The 18,966-nt window shown below is 40.5% G+C and overlaps 3 protein-coding genes across 5 annotated transcripts; 2 read left to right on the top strand and 1 right to left on the bottom strand.

Annotated features, from left to right (window-relative positions):
• The first annotated feature begins 142 nt into the window (after positions 1-142).
• On the top strand, positions 143-11,815 carry snx8a (sorting nexin 8a). 2 transcript variants are annotated; one of them, XM_073494628.1, is made up of 14 exons: positions 143-177; positions 459-525; positions 1,275-1,402; positions 2,809-2,938; positions 3,752-3,942; positions 4,082-4,202; positions 5,807-5,943; positions 6,086-6,166; positions 6,256-6,416; positions 6,614-6,743; positions 6,828-6,896; positions 8,343-8,492; positions 9,087-9,236; positions 9,653-11,815. In XM_073494628.1, the coding sequence occupies exons 2-14, from the start codon at positions 504-506 to the stop codon at positions 9,731-9,733; spliced, it is 1,551 nt and encodes a 516-aa protein (XP_073350729.1). In that variant the 5' UTR covers positions 143-177; positions 459-503; the 3' UTR covers positions 9,734-11,815. The 2 variants fall into 2 exon arrangements, with proteins under 2 accessions (XP_073350729.1, XP_073350730.1); XM_073494629.1 differs by lacking the exon at positions 143-177 and adding an exon at positions 188-312.
• Positions 11,560-15,712, bottom strand: nudt1 (nudix (nucleoside diphosphate linked moiety X)-type motif 1). Of its 2 annotated transcripts, none has more exons than XM_073494632.1 (4): positions 15,550-15,712; positions 15,314-15,474; positions 14,170-14,315; positions 11,560-12,171 (listed from the first exon to the last, which is right to left on the bottom strand). In XM_073494632.1, exons 2-4 carry the CDS (start codon positions 15,460-15,462, stop codon positions 11,999-12,001), a joined length of 468 nt encoding a protein of 155 aa, XP_073350733.1. In that variant the 5' UTR covers positions 15,463-15,474; positions 15,550-15,712; the 3' UTR covers positions 11,560-11,998. The 2 variants fall into 2 exon arrangements, with proteins under 2 accessions (XP_073350733.1, XP_073350732.1); XM_073494631.1 differs by having other exon boundaries at positions 11,905-12,171; positions 15,314-15,489; positions 15,550-15,623.
• Positions 15,713-16,669: 957 nt separating this feature from the next.
• Positions 16,670-18,406, top strand: mrm2 (mitochondrial rRNA methyltransferase 2). The gene is made up of 2 exons (XM_073494630.1): positions 16,670-16,986; positions 17,917-18,406. The coding sequence occupies exons 1-2, from the start codon at positions 16,698-16,700 to the stop codon at positions 18,351-18,353; spliced, it is 726 nt and encodes a 241-aa protein (XP_073350731.1). The 5' UTR covers positions 16,670-16,697; the 3' UTR covers positions 18,354-18,406.
• The last annotated feature ends 560 nt before the right edge of the window (positions 18,407-18,966 follow it).

Here is an 18,966-nt window from a genome sequence, read left to right on the forward strand (position 1 = left end):
TAGCTTTATTTCTAATCTGCATACTCTTATTGTGGAATGTAATGTATTTAAGACTTTGGAAACACAGAAGTTGAAATTTACGGGGGGTCCCTGAAGGCAGCGTTTCCTTGGTTAAGAAGAATGAGGAACAAAATCAAGTGAAGTTAACTCACACAAGTGAAACAAGGAAACAAACAGGTATAAAAATAAAAACATGTCTCTTGAGTATTCTGTGAAACCCACACCTCATGATCAGAGCTGCCGATTCAGAAGAAACTCCAGCGCTTCTTGCTTGTCGTCACCTTTAAAGATTTAAAAGTTAATTTACTTCAGGTATTGGCAGACAGTCATTTGCTCCCAGTGCGTCTGAGGTGTCAGGTTTTTTTTTTTATTGCCCTCCTCCTCCTCCTGACTTGGACTTTACCCAGCAGCTCGCTACAACTTTAAGAAATAAATTACTTGTTTTTTCTTTTCTGCAGGAAATCACATGGAGGTGCTCTTGTGCTCACATGACAGTCTGAACCATGGCTGGAGAGATCAATGAAGGTACAGTACGAACAAACTTCTCCTTCTCCTCTGGACACAACGCTGTGTTATCGTTTCATTATTGCTTTTGCTTTTTCTTGTTTGGCGTCGCGTTGTCAAACCCGGTGAAAACTACAGCAGCAGACGTGTTTTTTTTTTTAAAAACGTGGACGTGTTTGCGTGGTGAAGTCCCGATGGGAGCTGACCACTGAGAACTTTTGGGTACATGAAGATCTCATGAAGCTGCTCCATCTAAAAACCCTTCACGAGTGATTTATCTTCATTTAATCTCCTGTTTATGCCTCCTTGTGCTTCAGTAATAGTGAATGTTATTGTTAGAGATGATGCAAACGGGTTATTAAAGTTGTTTTTTTTCACCTGCCACGTGATAAACTGTCACTTGTGCATCGCAGTGTTTTTTTTTAAGCAATCTATCCTGGATTAATGACTTAATCTGATCTACTCCTCACTGCTGTAAATCTCTGATAAGGTTACTGAATCTTTAGTGTTGTCTTGAAAAGTCTAACATGTTTTTTTATACCTTTTTTTAAAAAAATGATCTGATGTGTGAGGGATGATTTGAAGTCATGTGATTGGAATTAAATGAGTAACTAAGTCCCATAAAAGGTGATAAGATCATCTAACTCAGCTGTTAGTCCTGCTGACTGACCTGCTCTTTTATTAAACGTGATGTGTGATGAGGGGGGATGCTGCTCTTGTAAGCCTTCTTGTGGGGTTGTGATGCCATGAAGGTGTTGTTCCTCTTTTAGGCTCAGTTCCTGCCTATTACAGGGAAGTGTATGAGGCCATCCGCTGTAGGACAGATGAGAGAGTGCAGGTTGAAGTTTTTCTGCGGTTGCTCCAAAGGACCGATCTCTCCAAGGCGGTGTTAGGCCAGGTGAGGGGCTCATACTTTACTTGTGCTGTGGGAGCAGGGGGGGCAGTTTGATTCAGAGGCACCATTAAAAACAACATTAAATCACATTTTCAGTTTCAAATTAAGGCTAACTAAGGCTGAGACTTGTGTTTTTCTAATCATGAGGGATCCATTCATAAGTTAAACACTTGACTATGGGATATCTTTGTGCAAATATGTGTTTAATTCTGATAAGACAGTGTGTGTTGTGACTTAATATCAGGGGACTACAGATAACGTGGGCCATGATATAGTTGTGATATCGACAGGATGTTGGAAAAGCTTTGTGGGGGTTAGCAGGTTGTTAAAGGGGCTCTGTGGACCGGGAACTTTTCATTTGATTATGTTAATGGACTCCATTTCTATTGTTGATATCTGAGAAGCACCGAGACGAGACACTCGTGCTTAAAGTCACATCCGTTGGATTGTCACGGAAAATCCGACCCGAGTCCTTCTCAAAGAAATCCACAGTCCAGCAGCGTTAAGCCGCTCAACAAACCATCCACAGGCTCGTACAGGCAACCTATAAGGACTCATTTCTCATGTCATTTACAATCCACTCACATATCGACAATAAAAAAGTGAATAATAAATGAAAATTGTTACATAGAGCCCCTTTAAAGACAAAATTCAGTCAGTATCTCCTCACCCTCCTAAACAGCTGAAGGAGATGGAGACTTGTTTTAAAATGTAAAGAAACAAAAATGAAACAAAATGGCTCCATGCAGCTCCGCCGGCTTAATCCAAGTGTCCAGAGGCCCCGAGGTCCCAGATTGATTTCAAAAAGACAATATTTATGCACGTACAACCACTTCAGTTGGTGTGTGCGCTAATGCTTTTAGCTTAGCAGCTACCATGAAGATTTCAGATCTAAAAGGGTTGTTAATGACGTCTTTTCAATCAATATGGGATCTCGGGGCTCCAAAGACTTTCACATCTTGAAACAAGTCCCCATCTCCTTCAGTTGTTACAAGAATTACAAGAATAACAAGAATTACAAGAATGTTGTGACACTGTTTTGCTTTGAAGGTCCATAAATCTTTTGTGGACTATGAAACTTCACCAGACTTTCTATTGGCACGAGGGTGAAGAAGATAATGACTGAATTTTCATTTTTGGGTGAACTTATCCTTTAAATAATTGGCATCTATCAGATTTGCTCCCTGTAATACTGAGGTATCGTCATATGTTACAACACATGTCTTTGGAGTATTTGAGAACCAGCTCATAGTTCAGCAGAATTTCCCGTTTCCTGACTCTTCAGCGTATCATCGCCTTTGTGTCTAGTGAGCACTTTTTGCATGAAGGAATGCAAACCACAGTTGAATTTAGATGCCGGACTGAAAAACGGTGACCTTTTGACGTCATGTTGTCTCTGTCCCTCTCAGATTGCTGAGCATGTTGACTCCACAGATGGATTCCTGAGCAAGTTGTCCCTCTATAAAGCGCTCGCTTTGATCGCTCTTGCTCAGCAAGGGAAGCAACCCAGCCCCAAACTCTTGGAGAACTGCATACAGGGTAGGTGACAGCAGAGCAGTAAAGCTTTTTGCTTAATGAGTAGCTTGATCATAACCTCCAAACCCCAGTCATCCCTCTGCTGCCATGATATGTCATCTGTACAGGGCAAATGTCACTCTTTTATTGGCTCATGTATACAAGGTTTCATTTCTTATAGAGTTTCTCTATGACAGGTTACCGTAAGGACACACCCACCTAGTGTTATAAAGTGACAGGAGGACTTTTGGGAGTATTTATATAAAAAGAATTGGTACAAAATATACATTTTCTCCCACACTTTTTGTTTCTTTTACAACAGAATAAAAGCTAGAATTTGTTATGATCAAGCTTCATTTGTTTTATTTTATTTTGGTAGAGAAGTGCGCTATGTTTAAGTGTTGCATTCTTTCACTAGTCTGACAGTGGGAAGATGATAGAGGGGAATTTTATGGTTTTCATAGAGGTAGCCATTATGCTGGCTTGACTTAGATCCATTCCCAACCTTCTGTGATTATTTAAGGCTCTCTCTGTTATTTCAGGTGTGGCCAGTATGGCAGCTTGCTGCATGCCACTTCCTCATCTGTGCAAGAACAAGTTTTCTGCGTTTGTCGCAGTGCATTACATTCAGATTCATGACCTTCTTGGAATGAATAACATGGCACAGGAACACCAGGCACAATACTGAGCCAACTAGAGACAAATAGAGCAAGACACGTAGTAATCTGTGGTTTTAACAGCAGCATTCCTCACTGTGAGGAAATTCATTTCATTCTAGATTTATCATTAACAAAACAAATATTAGAAGATATTCAGTGCTGGTTTTGTGCTCGACAGAGTTTCCAAAACCTCAGCTCGGGGAGCCGAGGGACTTGAGTGCGCTGAGGATGCAGCCGGCTCAGGAGGACGTACTGACGGTGTCCCAGACGCTGGACAAACTGCTGGTCCAAGACACAGTCCAGGTGGAGCTCATACCTGAGAAGAAGGGCCTGTTCCTCAAACATGTGGAGTACCAGGTCACCAGCCAGGCAAGAGACCCCATACATCATACTGCATTCAAATTGTTGTGTTAGAATAAATGTGTTGCAGTATTCTTGTTTTACCCTTAATCTTGCATGCACTAGCCCATTTTCTGATCATTTTCTTCCTTTGCTTCATGTTTTCTAGCGGTATAAAATATCAGTTTACCGACGCTACAGCGATTTTGACGTCTTCCACGAGGTTTTGCTCCAGAGATTTGCCTACAGAATGGTGCCGGCACTGCCACCTAAAAGGATGTTGAAGGGAGGTGAGTTTACTCTGAACTCTGACATCCACACAGTTACGACTGTATTTCTTTGTTTTTTGCATTTCCTCCATCTTAGATTCACTACTCCGAGCCCATTATTTGAGATTATATACTTAACTGGAAGGTCGGCTGTAAATATCCAGGGGGTTCTGGTAGCTCGGTAGTTTTATGGCTGATAAATAATAAATGTTCAATTTTAATAGAAACTGGTATTCCTGCAGGTTCTTTTGTTTCAAACACAGTCGTCCCCATTCATCAAAGTTATTGCCTGAAAGAAACAGGGAAACTAGTGGTGTGTAAAATGAGGCTGTTTCAGTTCACAAGGACTTATTGTTGCTTTGGAATGATAATTAAGTCAACACACACACACGTACACACACACACACACACACACACACACACACACACAGTGAGGGATCCATGCAAAACACTTGATTAGACAGATCTTCATCAAGTACAGAATATATCGAAAAAGATACCAAACATATAAATCCAACATCCTGCCTACTGTGCTCTTTTCCTCTGATATGTGTAGCACAAGATCTACTTCAATATGTGCATATATAAGATTATTTTTTGGTTCACTAATTGGCACACAGTGAGAACATGCTGTTCTTTGAAAGACTACTCGACCAGTTTTAGTATCGTGCTTCCACAACATTGTTGGAATCACAAGTTTTTGGAAAAAGTATGAAAATAGATGCAGCAGAAATAAACTTTGACAAAATAACAAATTAACATTCCCATGCATTGTTTTTCCTTGTCAAAACCTGGTGCCTACATTACCCACGATGCAACTTGAGCACCGGCGGTTCGGGTGTAAACTTGACGCTGACTCAAGTGACATCACCGGAGGCAGTTTATCTGATTTCACAGTACAATTAGTGGACGGAGCTTCCGTGTCCATGCAGAAGTGCCTTGAACCTGCATACTTTCTGCTGACCACCTCCACTGGTTGCAAAAAGAGGACCAATTGTATATAAGCTTATTAGAAAATGACCCTACTTCTCACTTCACCTGTCACCTTAATAAACAGTTTCCTAATAAGTTTACGGACTCAATCCATAGTTTAAAGTCGTCTTCATTACAGGACGATGTTCATTTTGTAAATTCTGGTCCCATTTAGTGTAAAATATAGGATCAAGCAGGGTATGCTTTAGGGGGAATGCTTGAACAGGATGCTACCATAGTTCTTTTAGGCAAGTCTTGCCACTTGGCAACCATCTTGAAAATGCGCAAATCTAATTAAAAAACGCTTAAAAAGTTCAGTGCCTTCGCCCCAAAATAAGGTTTGAAATGCTCAGTGCAACAATACAATTTGCTGACATGTTTCCCAGTTCAGCAGACAATTGGCTTTTGGGGGGGAAGGGGCAGGATATGTGTCATACAACCGCCAACTCTGGCATTGCAGAGTTTTCTATTCATGAAGCTTTAAGTGGTTTGTCTCCCCTCTTATAACGTCTTTGATGCTACATTATATAAATTGACCTTAAACAATGATTTCAGTTTATTATTTATCAGATTGCTTAATGTGTCCTCACGGTCCACTTATTTCCCACTAAAATGTATCCAATGGTTTTTGTTTCTCTGGTGTCCGTCCACAGTCCTGACCAACGTCTCTGAGCGCGAGTTCATTGAGGGCAGGAGACGCGCTCTCGGCAGATTCATCAACCTGGTGGCGCGGCATCCCTTCTTCTCAGAGGACGAGCTGGTCAAGACCTTCCTCACCTTCAGTGGCTCCGTATGTGGTACTTTTATAATTCACTGCTGCCTTGCTCTGTGGCTGTTGCACAATAAGCATTATCGTCATGATGACTGACAGTGAAATGCTTCCTGTTCCAGCTACTCAGTGTCTTTTTCCACTCACACCTCTTCCCAAACAGGATGTTCAGACTAAGCTGCGTGACACTTACAAGAAAACCGGTGATGAGTTCATGACCAACAGAATCGCAACCCTGGCAAAGGTTTGTCACGTGAACAATGGGAAGAAAAACCCCAAACTGTTACCACTTAACCAGGTGTTTTTAAGAGCTGTGCTGCATCTGTTGTGTAGGAATATCTCCCCGCTGACATCCAGGCTCAGTTCTCAACAAGCAGAGAGCTGATTAGAAATATTCACAACAGCTTCCATAAGCTGCGGGACAGAGCTGAGAAAATGGCGGAGCGCTCGAAGGAGAATGCAACTGATCTCCTCATGTTTGGCAAAGAGCTCAGGTATTTCATTATTATGGATATAACGTTGAAGTCTGTCTCTAGTTTCCAGAGCTTTTGGACTCTGAAAACAAATGTTAATAAGACTCCAAATCCTTTGTGTTGTTGTGTCTCTTCATGGTTGTTACCTTGAAATGAGTTTGGCAGCTCAGACACCACAATGTTCCTTTCTGCCCCTGTAATAATGCTGTTTTCTTCAGTACGCTGGGCTCAGATGCTTCGTCTCTTCCCTCCTTGGCCTCCTCACAAAGCACCTGGGGGACCCTGCGTCAGTCTCTGAAGAGTCTGTCTGTAGAGTTCGCCGTGCTGTCTGACAAAGCTGCTCAGCAGGTACAGCCCTCAGTCCTTCATCCCCACCACCTGCTGTCCAAAACCGGCACTGGGTAGTAAATGTTGTTGTGCTAATGTCCTCAGGGCAGACGGGAGGAGGACGATGTTGTGGAAAAACTGAATCTTTTCCTGGATTTGCTGCAATCGTACAGAGTGAGTCAGTTACACCTTTTTGAGTTTTTTGAGTTCACCTTCAGGTGTCAACAACCTTTCATGACAGATGATTTTGTTTTGATGTTTGCATGTTTCACGTTGCAGGCGTAATGATACTGTAAGCGGTCTGGAGTCTTTTCTTTTTCATGCTACTCTCTACTTCTACTCCGCTGCATTTCAGGGGGAAATATTGTACTTTTTAAGTTTCTTGTTACTTTACAAATTAAGATTCTTGCACACAAAACACATGAACAGTTTTAAAAATCTGATATTTTTACAGATTATACAATTACAGCTGAAACAATGAGGCGATTAATCAATTAGTAGATCGACAGAAATCAGTTGATTAGTGGAGAAAATAATCAGCAGATTAATCCACAATGAAAGAAAATAATTAGTTACAGTCATATGTGCAAAAAATCCCAATTGAGCTCCAATAAAATCCTCCTTTTACATGAATGAAGAGTAATAATAATCTTCAAAACACTTCCACTTTTTGCTGTAGCAAGATCTTGTACGTTTAGTGCATTTTCCTGATTATACTTCTCTACTCTAACTGAAGTGAAATTTTCAATGAAAGAATTGTTGCGTTAGGATGTAAAGGATCTGCCTCCTCTATTAATGAATCTAACTTTATGAAGCACTGAGACAGAATGAGATGCTGTGTATTCAAGTTCACGCCACAAGACTTTATCCCTGATCTTCCACTTGCTGAAGATTTTTGGGGATTGCTGACAAAAAGCCCCAGATCAGAGGCAGATTGTTGGAGCTCCAGTGAATGACAGTTGTTATGTCTGAACTGTTCAAATGAGCGATGTGCGCCGATGTCTGCTGGATATCTAGCAGGATATATCTGGTTAAATCGCTGACGGGTCGAGCAACAATGAACGAGCTTCAGCCAATGACACTCGTCTCCTTTCTCCCTCTCTCCTCTGCTGTCATCCACAGCAGCTCTCTGAACCCAGTCTAACCAAGCATCCATTTGTATGGAACGGGCACATCAGAATATAAACACTGTGTCGACCTTGCTGAACCACAACAGGCAATTTTTCAGTTCAGTTCTTTTTCAGTGCACAAATAACATGGACTGCTTTGACTGCGTCTTGGGTGATCTTTTAATCTATGACCGTCTGTCGATGATCAGTCAAGGACTGTGCAAACCACAAAGACCGCAAGACTCCTGACTACAAGACAGGAAGTAATTAGTAACTAGATTCAGGATTATGTAATAAGTCATTTTGCAGTGACTAAAAAAGGGGACTGGTGGGCAGTTAAAGCCGCGTATACCACAATCTATTAACTCCGATATATATATATGGTCATTTCATATTTTGCACAAACAGTTCTCCTATCATCCTCGGCTGTTGTGCGTGACTGTTCTGTCTATATCCGTTGCCCTTTTGAGGCAGTTGAGGAGAACTGCATGTGACTGCGTTTTGTCTCCAGGATCTCTGTGAGCGCCACGAGAAGGGCGTCCTCCACGAGCACCAGAGAGCTCTGCACAAGTACAGCGTGATGAAGAGGCAGATGATGAGCGCCACAGTGCAGCCCAAAGAGCAGGCGTCTGTGGAGCAGCTGGAATCACGGATCGTTCAGGTGATCCGACAGTTTCACATTTAATAAGGCTTCCTGACCGTTTTAAGTCATTTAGCACTTGATAAATAAAATGTTAAATTGGCCTGAGTGTATTTACTGCTAACACACTCACACCATCCACTGGGTGTAATTAATACCAAAATATTCTCACACTATCAGTAACCATAAAGTCTCTTTTAATTGAATTTAAACCGTTACACATTTTCAAGCACAAATACCTCTAATGCTTCAGCGTACTTCCTGTTCCTGATCGTCTATTGAAACGCTCGACGCAGGGGGGCAGATACGATATTATAACTGAATGAATAAGAGCAACTTTGAATGGAGCGAATCGCAGTTTCACACATGGGTAGAAACATGAGTCACATTAGGTTTCATATCAATTAACAGCATTTGTCAACTTGCTGCCTCCCTGCTGGTCCCATCTTGTGACTGTACTTCCTCTCAGTCAGTGTGGTTCGTCTGTGTTTGGCGTATGTGGTTAGAAATTGAATAAAATTGTTTTCTGATCAGTTTAGCTTCAGTTTTTTTTTTTTTTTTTTTACACGTTTTTTGATAAGTGGTAATTTTATTTTATGATTATTCTGTTAACAGCAAGAAAACGCCATTCAGACGATGGAGCTGCGTAACTACTTCTCCCTGTTCTGCCTCCATCAAGAGACGCAGCTCATCTTCATCTACCTTCCCATCACATCCCACATTCTCGGGGCTTTTGTTAACTCCCAGGTCCAAGGACACAGAGAGGTGAGGGATTCATCTTTTCTGCAGTTTCTTCTCCGTCGCTCCAAGAGGTCAAATCAGTTTTTAAATTGGCTTCCAGTGAAAGGACTAATAATGATGGATGGTATCACCGGAGGAATAATCTCCTCATTGAGGATTCCAGCTTGTTTACAGTTCACATGAACAAATGAATCTCCCACACAAGCCTTTGCCTATTTATTTGTTTGTATTGAAATATTTATTTTAAAATCAAATGAAGCAAACAGGTTAGACGCCTCTATCTGAATTTAATCTTTTTCACTCAACCGCCAATATGGAAGGGCTGGGCAATATATTCATGCATCATTATCGTGAAAATGAAACTGTATATCATCTTAGATTTAGGATATCATTATATTGTGATATGACATAAGTGTTGTCTTTTCCTGCTTTCTCTCCAGATGGGAGAGGTGTGGAATGAACTCCAGCCGAAGCTCGGATGTCTCTTCGGCGGTAATAACGGATTGAAACGTCCCATCTGAAACCTTAAAACACAGAAGTGGAAGGAGGGAAACACTGCAGCGGACGAGGATCACAAACTGGAAAAGAACTTAAAAATGTAGAGTGCACAACTTTTCATCGTCTTATTACGCAGTATACATTCCATTCAATAAGAGGATTGTTAATGTAAATGGATTCTCAGCTTCTCGACTTATTTCGGGTTTGATCATCGACCATGTAAGTGGAAGACACAGTGGGCTCATAAATCTGCCATTTCATGCTCCGCTTGATGAGCAAATTATTTCCTTTTCCAAATGAAGGAGGGAAAATCCTCTAACTGTTATTTTATAAGGGAGCAGTCAGCATGTCAGCCTTGAAGGATGACAGCAAACTCATGCATTCCCACTCATTTCCTGAAGCACCTGTTTATAACTTTTAACTTTTTAAGAGGTTTTGTACACTAAGATAGCTGAGGAAGAATAGCGCTGGACAGACAGTTTGACTTTGTTAAAGGATGGGATTATTTTAAATCTCCAGTCATGAAGGTTTTTGCTGAATAACTTTAGACCAATGGATTTTTTGATACAGATTTGTAGTTTATGAAGACGTGTCGCAGCATACTTTACATGTTTATGGACAATTGTGCTACTTCTCTCACTGTTATAGTATTTACTTCTTTGCTTTCTCCGCTTACATTGTTTGAAGACTCTCAGTTTTATTTTATAAGCTACTTTGAAAGGCTTACACTCAGAGGACAAATACTACAAAGGGCAGAGATTTGAGATTTATTGATTAAAAAACAACAACCTCTGGCACTAGTGTCAAAAATAACACTATAAGCTATTGATTTACTACCAAAGATATATAATATAAATTCACTAAAACACACAGCTGTGCAATAAGTCATTTAACGAGATTCCTACGCAGTTAAAATTTAATAATCACTAACTTTTTTTAAGACATTTGGCCAAATCACCTTATAGAGTATTTTTTTCACAGTTGCAGATTTAAATTTGTTTAATGATGTGTATCAGGGCAAAGAGACGGTAGCCCTTGAGCGGCCATGGGTAAAACATATTGTTTCCTCTTTTTTCCCCATGATAACGAAGTGAATTTTATTTGTTTTACAGTCATGATAAATTATCCCATTATTTCGGGAAAACAACATTGCATTAACTTAGCACAGGAAAACTGAGAAAGTAATATGTTTGACTCATGTCTCTTTTGGGCTTCCGTATCTACCCTAAACAGTCAAGATTCAAACATTATTTTCTCTGTTTTTCTCTGATGACAAGTTAGTTATTTAACTTTGTCATTATCACAGTAATAATTCCAGAGAAAGCAAGCTTTTTTTTTAAGATAACGACAAAAATTAATCCGTTATCATAAGAAAACAAAAGCTTGTTCCCTCTTTTTACTTTATGACGTGATGATGGCATATAAAAGCTTGTTTTCTCAAAACCTTGAGAAAATGATCCCATTATCTCAGAAAAACATTTTTTATTCGGTGATAATGACATAAATAACTCATGATCTTGAGAAACCAAAAATAAATGTAACATGTTATCATGAAAACGTGGAGGAAACACGTCTGACCCATGGCTGTTTCGCACTTCCGTACAAAGATCCACAATATTGCTACTTTTTAGATATTTGGCTTGAAAACCATGATACATACTTGTGACTGTACACATGTAGTTTATCAGAGCATAATATATATTTGGATACATATATTTTTCAATTCAAAAGGGACAATTTGCCACATACGGGCTCATGTTTTTAAAGTTACCTCACAAATTCTCACCGACTGATGTCAACTCAAATACACCGAACTGCTGTGTTGAAATGAAAAAAGCCGGAGAGTAAATCAGGACGTGCACATAGGTCAGCTTTTATTTTATAAAGAAACTGAAATATTGTGCATACAATATGAAACACATTTGAAAAAAACACAGTTTCAGGAATCAGGTTGACTTGCACAGAATATGAACCCAATAAAATTATGATTATGATGAAAATTATGTAGATATTGTAAATATTTTATCTAAGAAATCCTTGCTGAATTGTGTAAAATCAATTATCCTGAAAAATAAAAAGACAGAATGGATTTTTCTTTCACTGTATTGATGCTTTGATTGCTTCTTTTTTTCCATCCTTAACAATTATGTTAACACTCTACATGTACAGTAAAAAAAGAACGAACAACAATCACTGAACACTTTATAAAGATATCTTCAGCATTTAAAGAAGAAATCTGGAAGGCCGATACTTTTAATAAATGTCCTCAGAAAGGCAGTTCCTCCCTCTCACAGTCGCTCCACCTCCTCAAGTTTGTGGCTGAGGATCACATCGTGACCCTGAAACTTAAAGTAGCCAACAAATTTCTTCTTCTGGAGCATCAGCGGGAACCACAAGATGTCATCTGGCCACATTTGACTGTAGGGAATCTGGTGACATTCAAACCACTGAGGCCTCATTTCTAGAAAACAGCAGAGAATAATTAGCGGACCTCCTAAAAAGCACACACTCATTTTAATGAATGAAGTGTTGCACAGTACCGAGGATTACGAGTATTGTCTTAAGACATATTTAAAAAAATGTGAGCCTACCCTTTAAGTTCACTATATTGACGCACAATTCTTTCGAAGCAGATAAACAACTGAGAAGATTTAAGATTGTAGAAAGGTATGAAAGACATCAACCTTTGGCACCACGGCTCGACTTCTCCCGTCACTACACTGTGTTTAAAAACACGTAGCTAACTTTCCTCTCCCGTGGATGAAGTAGAAAATAGGATTTCTTAAACATCACCACTTGCTGAGACAGCTTGTAAAACTTTAAAGCCATACTAGTATTGATGGCAAGTTTCAGCACCATTTCTCTCTCTTCCCGCCGGCTGTTTGACTCCTCCTGCCCTCCCTTAGGTCCAGTGTTAATGTCTGACTCCTCGACGAGCTGCACTTTGCTGTGCCTCCACTTCACCCTGTTGACCTTGACTAAATTCTCAGGAAGCGCAGATCACTGCAGGCCTCTGCATTCCTTCCTGTGAGGGCCTCTTCTTTCCTTTGTGAATTTACAGTCTTTTAAACTTAACTGCTGAGAGCATATTCATCGATTCCTCCCCTGAACTCGAGTGCTCTCTTTGCTCTCAGCCATGTCTGTGAAAAAGTTCCCATATAAATGTTTCAATTATTCACTCAGTGGGATCGTTATGGTCTGTTTTCTTTCAAAGGTGATTTCCAAAAACATGAACTACACACTGTGAACCGTAACTATTGATTCTCAGAAGGCATCGTTATTTCAGCTTTAAGGATGAGACTAGAACTCCCACATAGCCTGGACTGACATTGAGATAACAATAATAATAGGAAGTTCGAGATTAAGGAGAACCAAAAGTGAAAAGGGAATTTTATTAGCTGGATAACAGTTTGTTTTGTTGGTCAGTTACTTGGAATCTTGCACAACAAAAATAGACGTTCCTCTTTATCTTCTAAGTGCGTGCATCATGATGAGCCGCGTTTCCCCCGTGGGAACTTTCCCCAGGGAAGAGAAACATTTGGAAGAACCAGGGTCCTAATGAAGTTCTGGAGATACAGTATTAGGCATTTTCAGGCATTTTCAAGTTCTTAGACCAGAGAACTGTGAGTGATATAAGTGTAGAGTTATTGGTTGATGTCAGGAGCAAGTGCTGGCGAACACCATTTTTAAAATCCTGCCAGCTGTGCGAAAAAGTAAATGAGAGCTTGTAAAGAAAATAGCTGGCTGGCTTATGCACTTCATGGTTCCTGTTTGCAGTGTGAATGCCACAGAAAGAAACCCAAAACAAAATCCAAAACAAACATCCTTAAAAAGGTGTATTGTTCCTCACTGGGCAGTTCCTCTTGGGGAGTACCCAGAACTGTTTGGTCGGGGAATGCCTCTTATTTGACCCATTTGCTTGTGGGATGGTACTTTCCAAAAGCACAGGAAATGTGGGGGCGGGGCTTGTAGCACTCAACAGTTCTGATAGGTTGAGGACTTTATTTCAGCAGCCATTTAAAAAAAATGTGCAGCTGCAAACTAGTCTGCAGCTGCAGAAAAAAAGCACATGACTGATGACTTTTTCACGGATCTTTGACCTCGATGAGACAACAACGGGCTCAAGGGACCTTTTATTCTCTGAAATGTAGTTCTGGGTACTTTTGGTGGAAATGCGGCTTCAGTTGTTCCCCTTCACCTCCAACGTTGTTTTTTTTATCATGGTAACAATGACACGTCTATTTTCTAAGTCATCGTTTTAAAACTATTTTTACATTATTAGTTATTGTCATTAAAAGATGATAGTGTTGTTTTGAGCCGATGCAGTAACTCTGTCATCCCACAGCTGTCTCACTATTTTCCTATTAACATAAAACCTGGGTACAAACACACTGGAATTATCCTTCACCACTACCCGCTTTCATGTCTTCCAGTTCAGCGTGTTGCCGTGGAAACATACCCTCTGATTCGGTCGGTTCTCCGTTATAATCGTCGGCTCTGAAAATATGGACGTCCAGCAGCTGTGTTTCTCCGACAAATTCAAATTTGATGTTTCCGACCTTCTCCAGGGCGTCCACCGTGAGGCCGCTCTCTTCCAGCAGTTCTCTGTGGAGGACATCGTCACATGAATATTTGATAACGCGTCTTTTAGAAATAAACTCAAGAGTACACTTCACACAGACGCTAACAGCAGGTTCAGATTGTAAAGTGTTGACACAAAGTGAGTCAACCACATTCACTGATGGAGGCAGGAAGTGAGAGAAAATCTAGTAGGACGATCTTTGAGTTTGCAAAATCATTTTTTTTCACAGATGTTCACACAGCTGGAAAATTATTAGTCGATTATCAAAAAAGTAGGCCATTGATTTTATAGTTTACAGCTAGTTGATTAACTGATGCTGCTCCAATGCTTGTAATAAGACTAATAAGGTAGAGCTAAATATATTAATCAATAACACTACGATTCAAAACATGATATGATAGCCAGTTTTCACATCACAGTATTTCATGAACTCCAGCCCAGAGAGCTTTTGTTGAAAAGCTTTTGAGATTTCCAAAACTCTTACTGAGCTACACAAAGCAGGTCCGTGATTGACCCCCGAGAGAAAACAGTTTGGGACTCGGCCTGATTGCTTTCAGAACTTCCTTCCTTCAGCTTGGGAACAAACATCCTGCTGATGACTGATGATCGCACACACTCCAGACTCAATGTTCATTTATTCTGTCAAGCCGACAAATAACATTTTAAAAAAGCAAATACTTCATCTTTCTTCTGTCCTGTAGATTGATTTTAAATGCACAGATCTCTATCTTGTTTTTATGAATACATGTTCGAGGTGTAATGATGTCTGCCATGGATATGTTATAAAAAGGGATGGTTTTGCTCTCTCCTGATCCTTCCTGACTGATTCTTCTCTAGATTTTCAGTGTGATTTTGAATCCAGCAAATGTGTTGTGGACCTGCATCACACTGCATCACACCAAACACACACACTGTCTGCTCCTGAAGTGACTCCGTGTGCATCACACTGAACTTCCTCAGTGCAGCGCGGGGCAGTTCAGTGCAGGTTCATGGAGACAGACAGCTGAGGAGATGACTTTACCTCCGTGCACCATCCTCAATGGTTTCTCCTTGGTCAACTTTGCCCCCGAAGCCGTTCCACTTCCCAGCCCCGAACCCTCTCTTCTTCATGCCGAGCAGCACTCTGCCGGGCCGGACCACCAGCACCAGGGTCAGCAGCTTGGGGCTCATCACGTCACCAGTCTGACAGGAAGGCAACTTTACAGAAACACGATGACAACACCGCCCGAGCAAAGCACCGTGAGCGAACACCCTCACCTGTTCAGCGTCTGCCCTGTGACTGTCCCTGCACGTGACTCTATAAAAAGCGCGAAACTGGATTAAAAAAAAAATAAAACTGGAGGAAATGATGAATAACAAACTCCCGCGTGCAGCGTCACTGACGTGATCACATGACGCACTGATGTGTGAGAGCCCGGATCGGTCTGAACATCAGCAGACTGGACACAAGTCCCATCATGTGTTTGGTAAATCTGTTCAGGTCTGTGTTACTTTCAAATATGTTCGACTAGAAACTGCAGGCTTAATGTTTATCAACGTGTCATTCAGTCACACAACTGTTCAGATGATCTACGTTGTGATTAAACAAGTTCAAATATTGTATATTAATATATATAATATATAATGTGTCAATATATTATGACAATTTCATCTTCTCTATCCAAAGCCCCTGCAAATATAATTGGGGAAAAGTGCTTTATTATTATTATTATTATTATTATTATTATTATTATTATTATTATTATTATTATTAGTTGTTGTTGTTATTTGTGGTAGGTAACAAAACAAACATATAATGAAACTCTTTGTATTTTCATTACAACTAATCTTGAATATAGAAATATAAAATATTGATATATATATGTAATAAAAAGTTTGAGTTAAAAAATAAAATATTTATGTAATAATTTTGACTTTTTATTACATAATTATGACTTTGTAACGCATCATTTCACCTTTTCATAATTATGACTTATGATGGGGATATTTTTTTCTTTGACAGACAGAAATGGACTTCCATACGAAACAGCCACGACAACCACGTCATAATTATTTTTTCTATAATTAAATTGTACTTTATTTTATGTCCCTCACATTGGTAGTTTTTCATTTTTCTGCTCTCAATTATCTTTTTTTTATTATTCAGGCCTGAGCTTGATATAATAATGAACAGATAGACCTACAGTGCATGTAAAGTAATTTAGTAAAAGAAAAAAAGGACAAAATGAACGAATGAGCAGAAAGAAGCATGACTTTCTCAGGTAGGAACTATTGTTGTCAGTCTTAACAGTGAGGGGACATATAAATGTGTTACGCTCAGAGTTTGTCTTTGACCAATCAGGAGTTGTCGTTCCACGCAGGCGCAGTTGACCGTACACTGCACATGACCTCTCCCAGTCAAAACAATGTGGTGGTCGCCCCTCCAGAGGAGAGGGCTGCACTCCTCGTCCTGTCTGATGAAGAAGCTAAAGAGTAAGACTCCCGCCGGGCAGCGCTGGCTGCAGCGGCAGCTCAGAGACCCGTACGTCAAGGCTGCTCACCAACAAAACTTCCGGTGCAGGAGCGCCTTCAAGCTGCTGGAGATGGACGACAAGTTCCGGCTCTTACAGCCCGGATACAGCGTGGTGGACTGCGGGGCTGCACCTGGAGCCTGGAGCCAGGTGGCGGTGCACAGGGTCAACTCAGCCGGGACAGGTGAGACAGGAAGCTGAGGACACACACACACACACACACACACACACACACACACACACACACACACACACACACACACAGGGGTGGACAAAATAACAGAGACACCTGACAGAGCATGATACAAAATCAGTGCAGTATTATTTAGATTATTTAACTTTATTTACTCAGATTTATTATCTTTGATCAGAGAATTAGCTTTTTATTTATTATTCATCCTTCATGTCAGTCACTCTACATGTCACAATTCTTTCTATGCTTTTGACTTTAATAAGAAAAATATTTTAAAACATCCCTCTGACATGCAGTCACATGTAGATGAAGAAATAATACTGAAGAAACTCTTTTCAAAGATTTAAAAAAAATAAAAAATAAATGACCAATTTGTCTTCTCATTAGTCACTGACAAAGATATGAGCCTGTGGTATTGTAGGTGTGGGTATTTTGTTTGGAAACACCAATACAACCTCAGTTTAAAAGGCTGCAGTGAGATTTTTACGATTTACAATTGTATTTTGTGACAGTTTTTATTGTGCTATCTTTATAATAATAAATATATACAGCAATACAGCTTTATTTAAAGAGTTTTTCTGCTTATATCAACACGTACAGATTCAGATTGAAACCACTTCAATGCTTCAGTCCATTTCCAGTGTCCCAGGTGGGCTGTTTTCCAGCTAACCTTGAATTCAACCAACCAAGACAAACTTTTTTCTAGGATTTATTTATTTGTTTAGAAAGGGAAAGAAGTAGAAGTTAACAGACCATTAAATCATACAACGGGACCCCATTGTGCTCATATTTGTGCGTTAATACCTGCAGTTCATCACCTGTGGATTCGTGTCACATAACCATATTGCTGTGTTAAGTAACACGTTCAGATACCACTGAAATACCTCCTTGTTAATTACAAAATGTTTTCCTTCATCCTAGATCCAGAGGTACCATGCGGCACAGTTGTTGGCATTGATCTGCTGAACATACCAGCTCTGGACGGCGCCCACTTCCTGTCCTGTCATGACGTCACTGACCCCGCCACACACGCCAAGCTGCTGCAGCTGCTCCCTGACGGCCAGGCTCACATCATCTTGAGCGACATGGCGCCCAACGCCAGCGGTTTCCGAGAGATGGACCACGAGAGACTCATCACGATGTGTTTGTCTTTGGTGGACTTGGCTGAGAAGATTTTACGGCCGGGGGGCTCTCTGCTTTGTAAATACTGGGACGGGATCCTCGCTCATAAACTCCAGGAGAAACTCTCGAGTGTGTTCGGGAGTGTTCAGACTTTAAAGCCAAACTCCAGCAGGAAGGATTCAGCTGAGAGATATTTCTTTGCTAAAACGTACAGAAAGACAGTAAAAAGATCATAATTCTCTTTTATTTTTCTACATAGTGTCCTAAAATGAAGACTTTGTCCAATTCAGACGTTTTCTGGAGATTCATGAGCTGCACACACACACACACACACACACACACACACACACACACACACACACACACACACATACATTGTGTTTTTGATGAGTGAACATGAAGAGGAGGCTTAATATTGACTTTGATCAAAAGGTGGCACTGTTGAGGCATCAGTAAGGCTCCCAGCTGCAGACACAGACACATTACATACTGTTGGTGCTGATTTTTATCCCTTCAAACTTAACACAGCAGCAGCAGTGAATGTGTAATATGTAAACCTATGCAAGAATCATCAGTGTGGTGTTCCTCAAGAGCCCAGTGCTGCTGTGTTTTCTCTCAACTTATTGTTTGCCCCTCTGTTTGTTCTACAGAGTCGGTTTGGTGTTTGCTTTGTCACAGAAAGTCATTTACCAGTGCTGCTTATGCTAATAATTTGCACTGGCAGCCATGTAGAAATATGTAATCATTCTCTCAATGAGAGCTTATGAAGGGAAAACCTAATACATAAGAGTCACATACAGCATGACTAATGGGAAGTGGGATGATGCTGCAGCTTGGCACGCAGCGAGT

This window comes from Pagrus major, chromosome 23 (assembly GCF_040436345.1).
Source record: "Pagrus major chromosome 23, Pma_NU_1.0".
Taxonomy (NCBI): Eukaryota; Metazoa; Chordata; class Actinopteri; order Spariformes; family Sparidae; genus Pagrus; species Pagrus major.

What these genes read in the sequence shown, in the direction of transcription:
- nudt1 (XM_073494632.1), bottom strand. Translation starts at nt 15,462, where the DNA reads ATGAGCCCCAAGCTGCTGACCCTGGTGCTGGTGGTCCGGCCCGGCAGA. An exon ending in ATTGAGGATGGTGCACGGAG is followed by an intron (nt 14,316 to 15,313) that starts GTAAAGTCATCT and finishes TGTCCTCCACAG; the next exon opens with AGAACTGCTGGAAGAGAGCG. An exon ending in AGAACCGACCGAATCAGAGG is followed by an intron (nt 12,172 to 14,169) that starts GTATGTTTCCAC and finishes GCTGTTTTCTAG; the next exon opens with AAATGAGGCCTCAGTGGTTT.
- mrm2 (XM_073494630.1), top strand. Translation starts at nt 16,698, where the DNA reads ATGTGGTGGTCGCCCCTCCAGAGGAGAGGGCTGCACTCCTCGTCCTGT. An exon ending in GGTCAACTCAGCCGGGACAG is followed by an intron (nt 16,987 to 17,916) that starts GTGAGACAGGAA and finishes CCTTCATCCTAG; the next exon opens with ATCCAGAGGTACCATGCGGC.
- snx8a (XM_073494628.1), top strand. Translation starts at nt 504, where the DNA reads ATGGCTGGAGAGATCAATGAAG. An exon ending in TCCTCACCTTCAGTGGCTCC is followed by an intron (nt 5,944 to 6,085) that starts GTATGTGGTACT and finishes CTTCCCAAACAG; the next exon opens with GATGTTCAGACTAAGCTGCG. An exon ending in TGGAATCACGGATCGTTCAG is followed by an intron (nt 8,493 to 9,086) that starts GTGATCCGACAG and finishes TTCTGTTAACAG; the next exon opens with CAAGAAAACGCCATTCAGAC.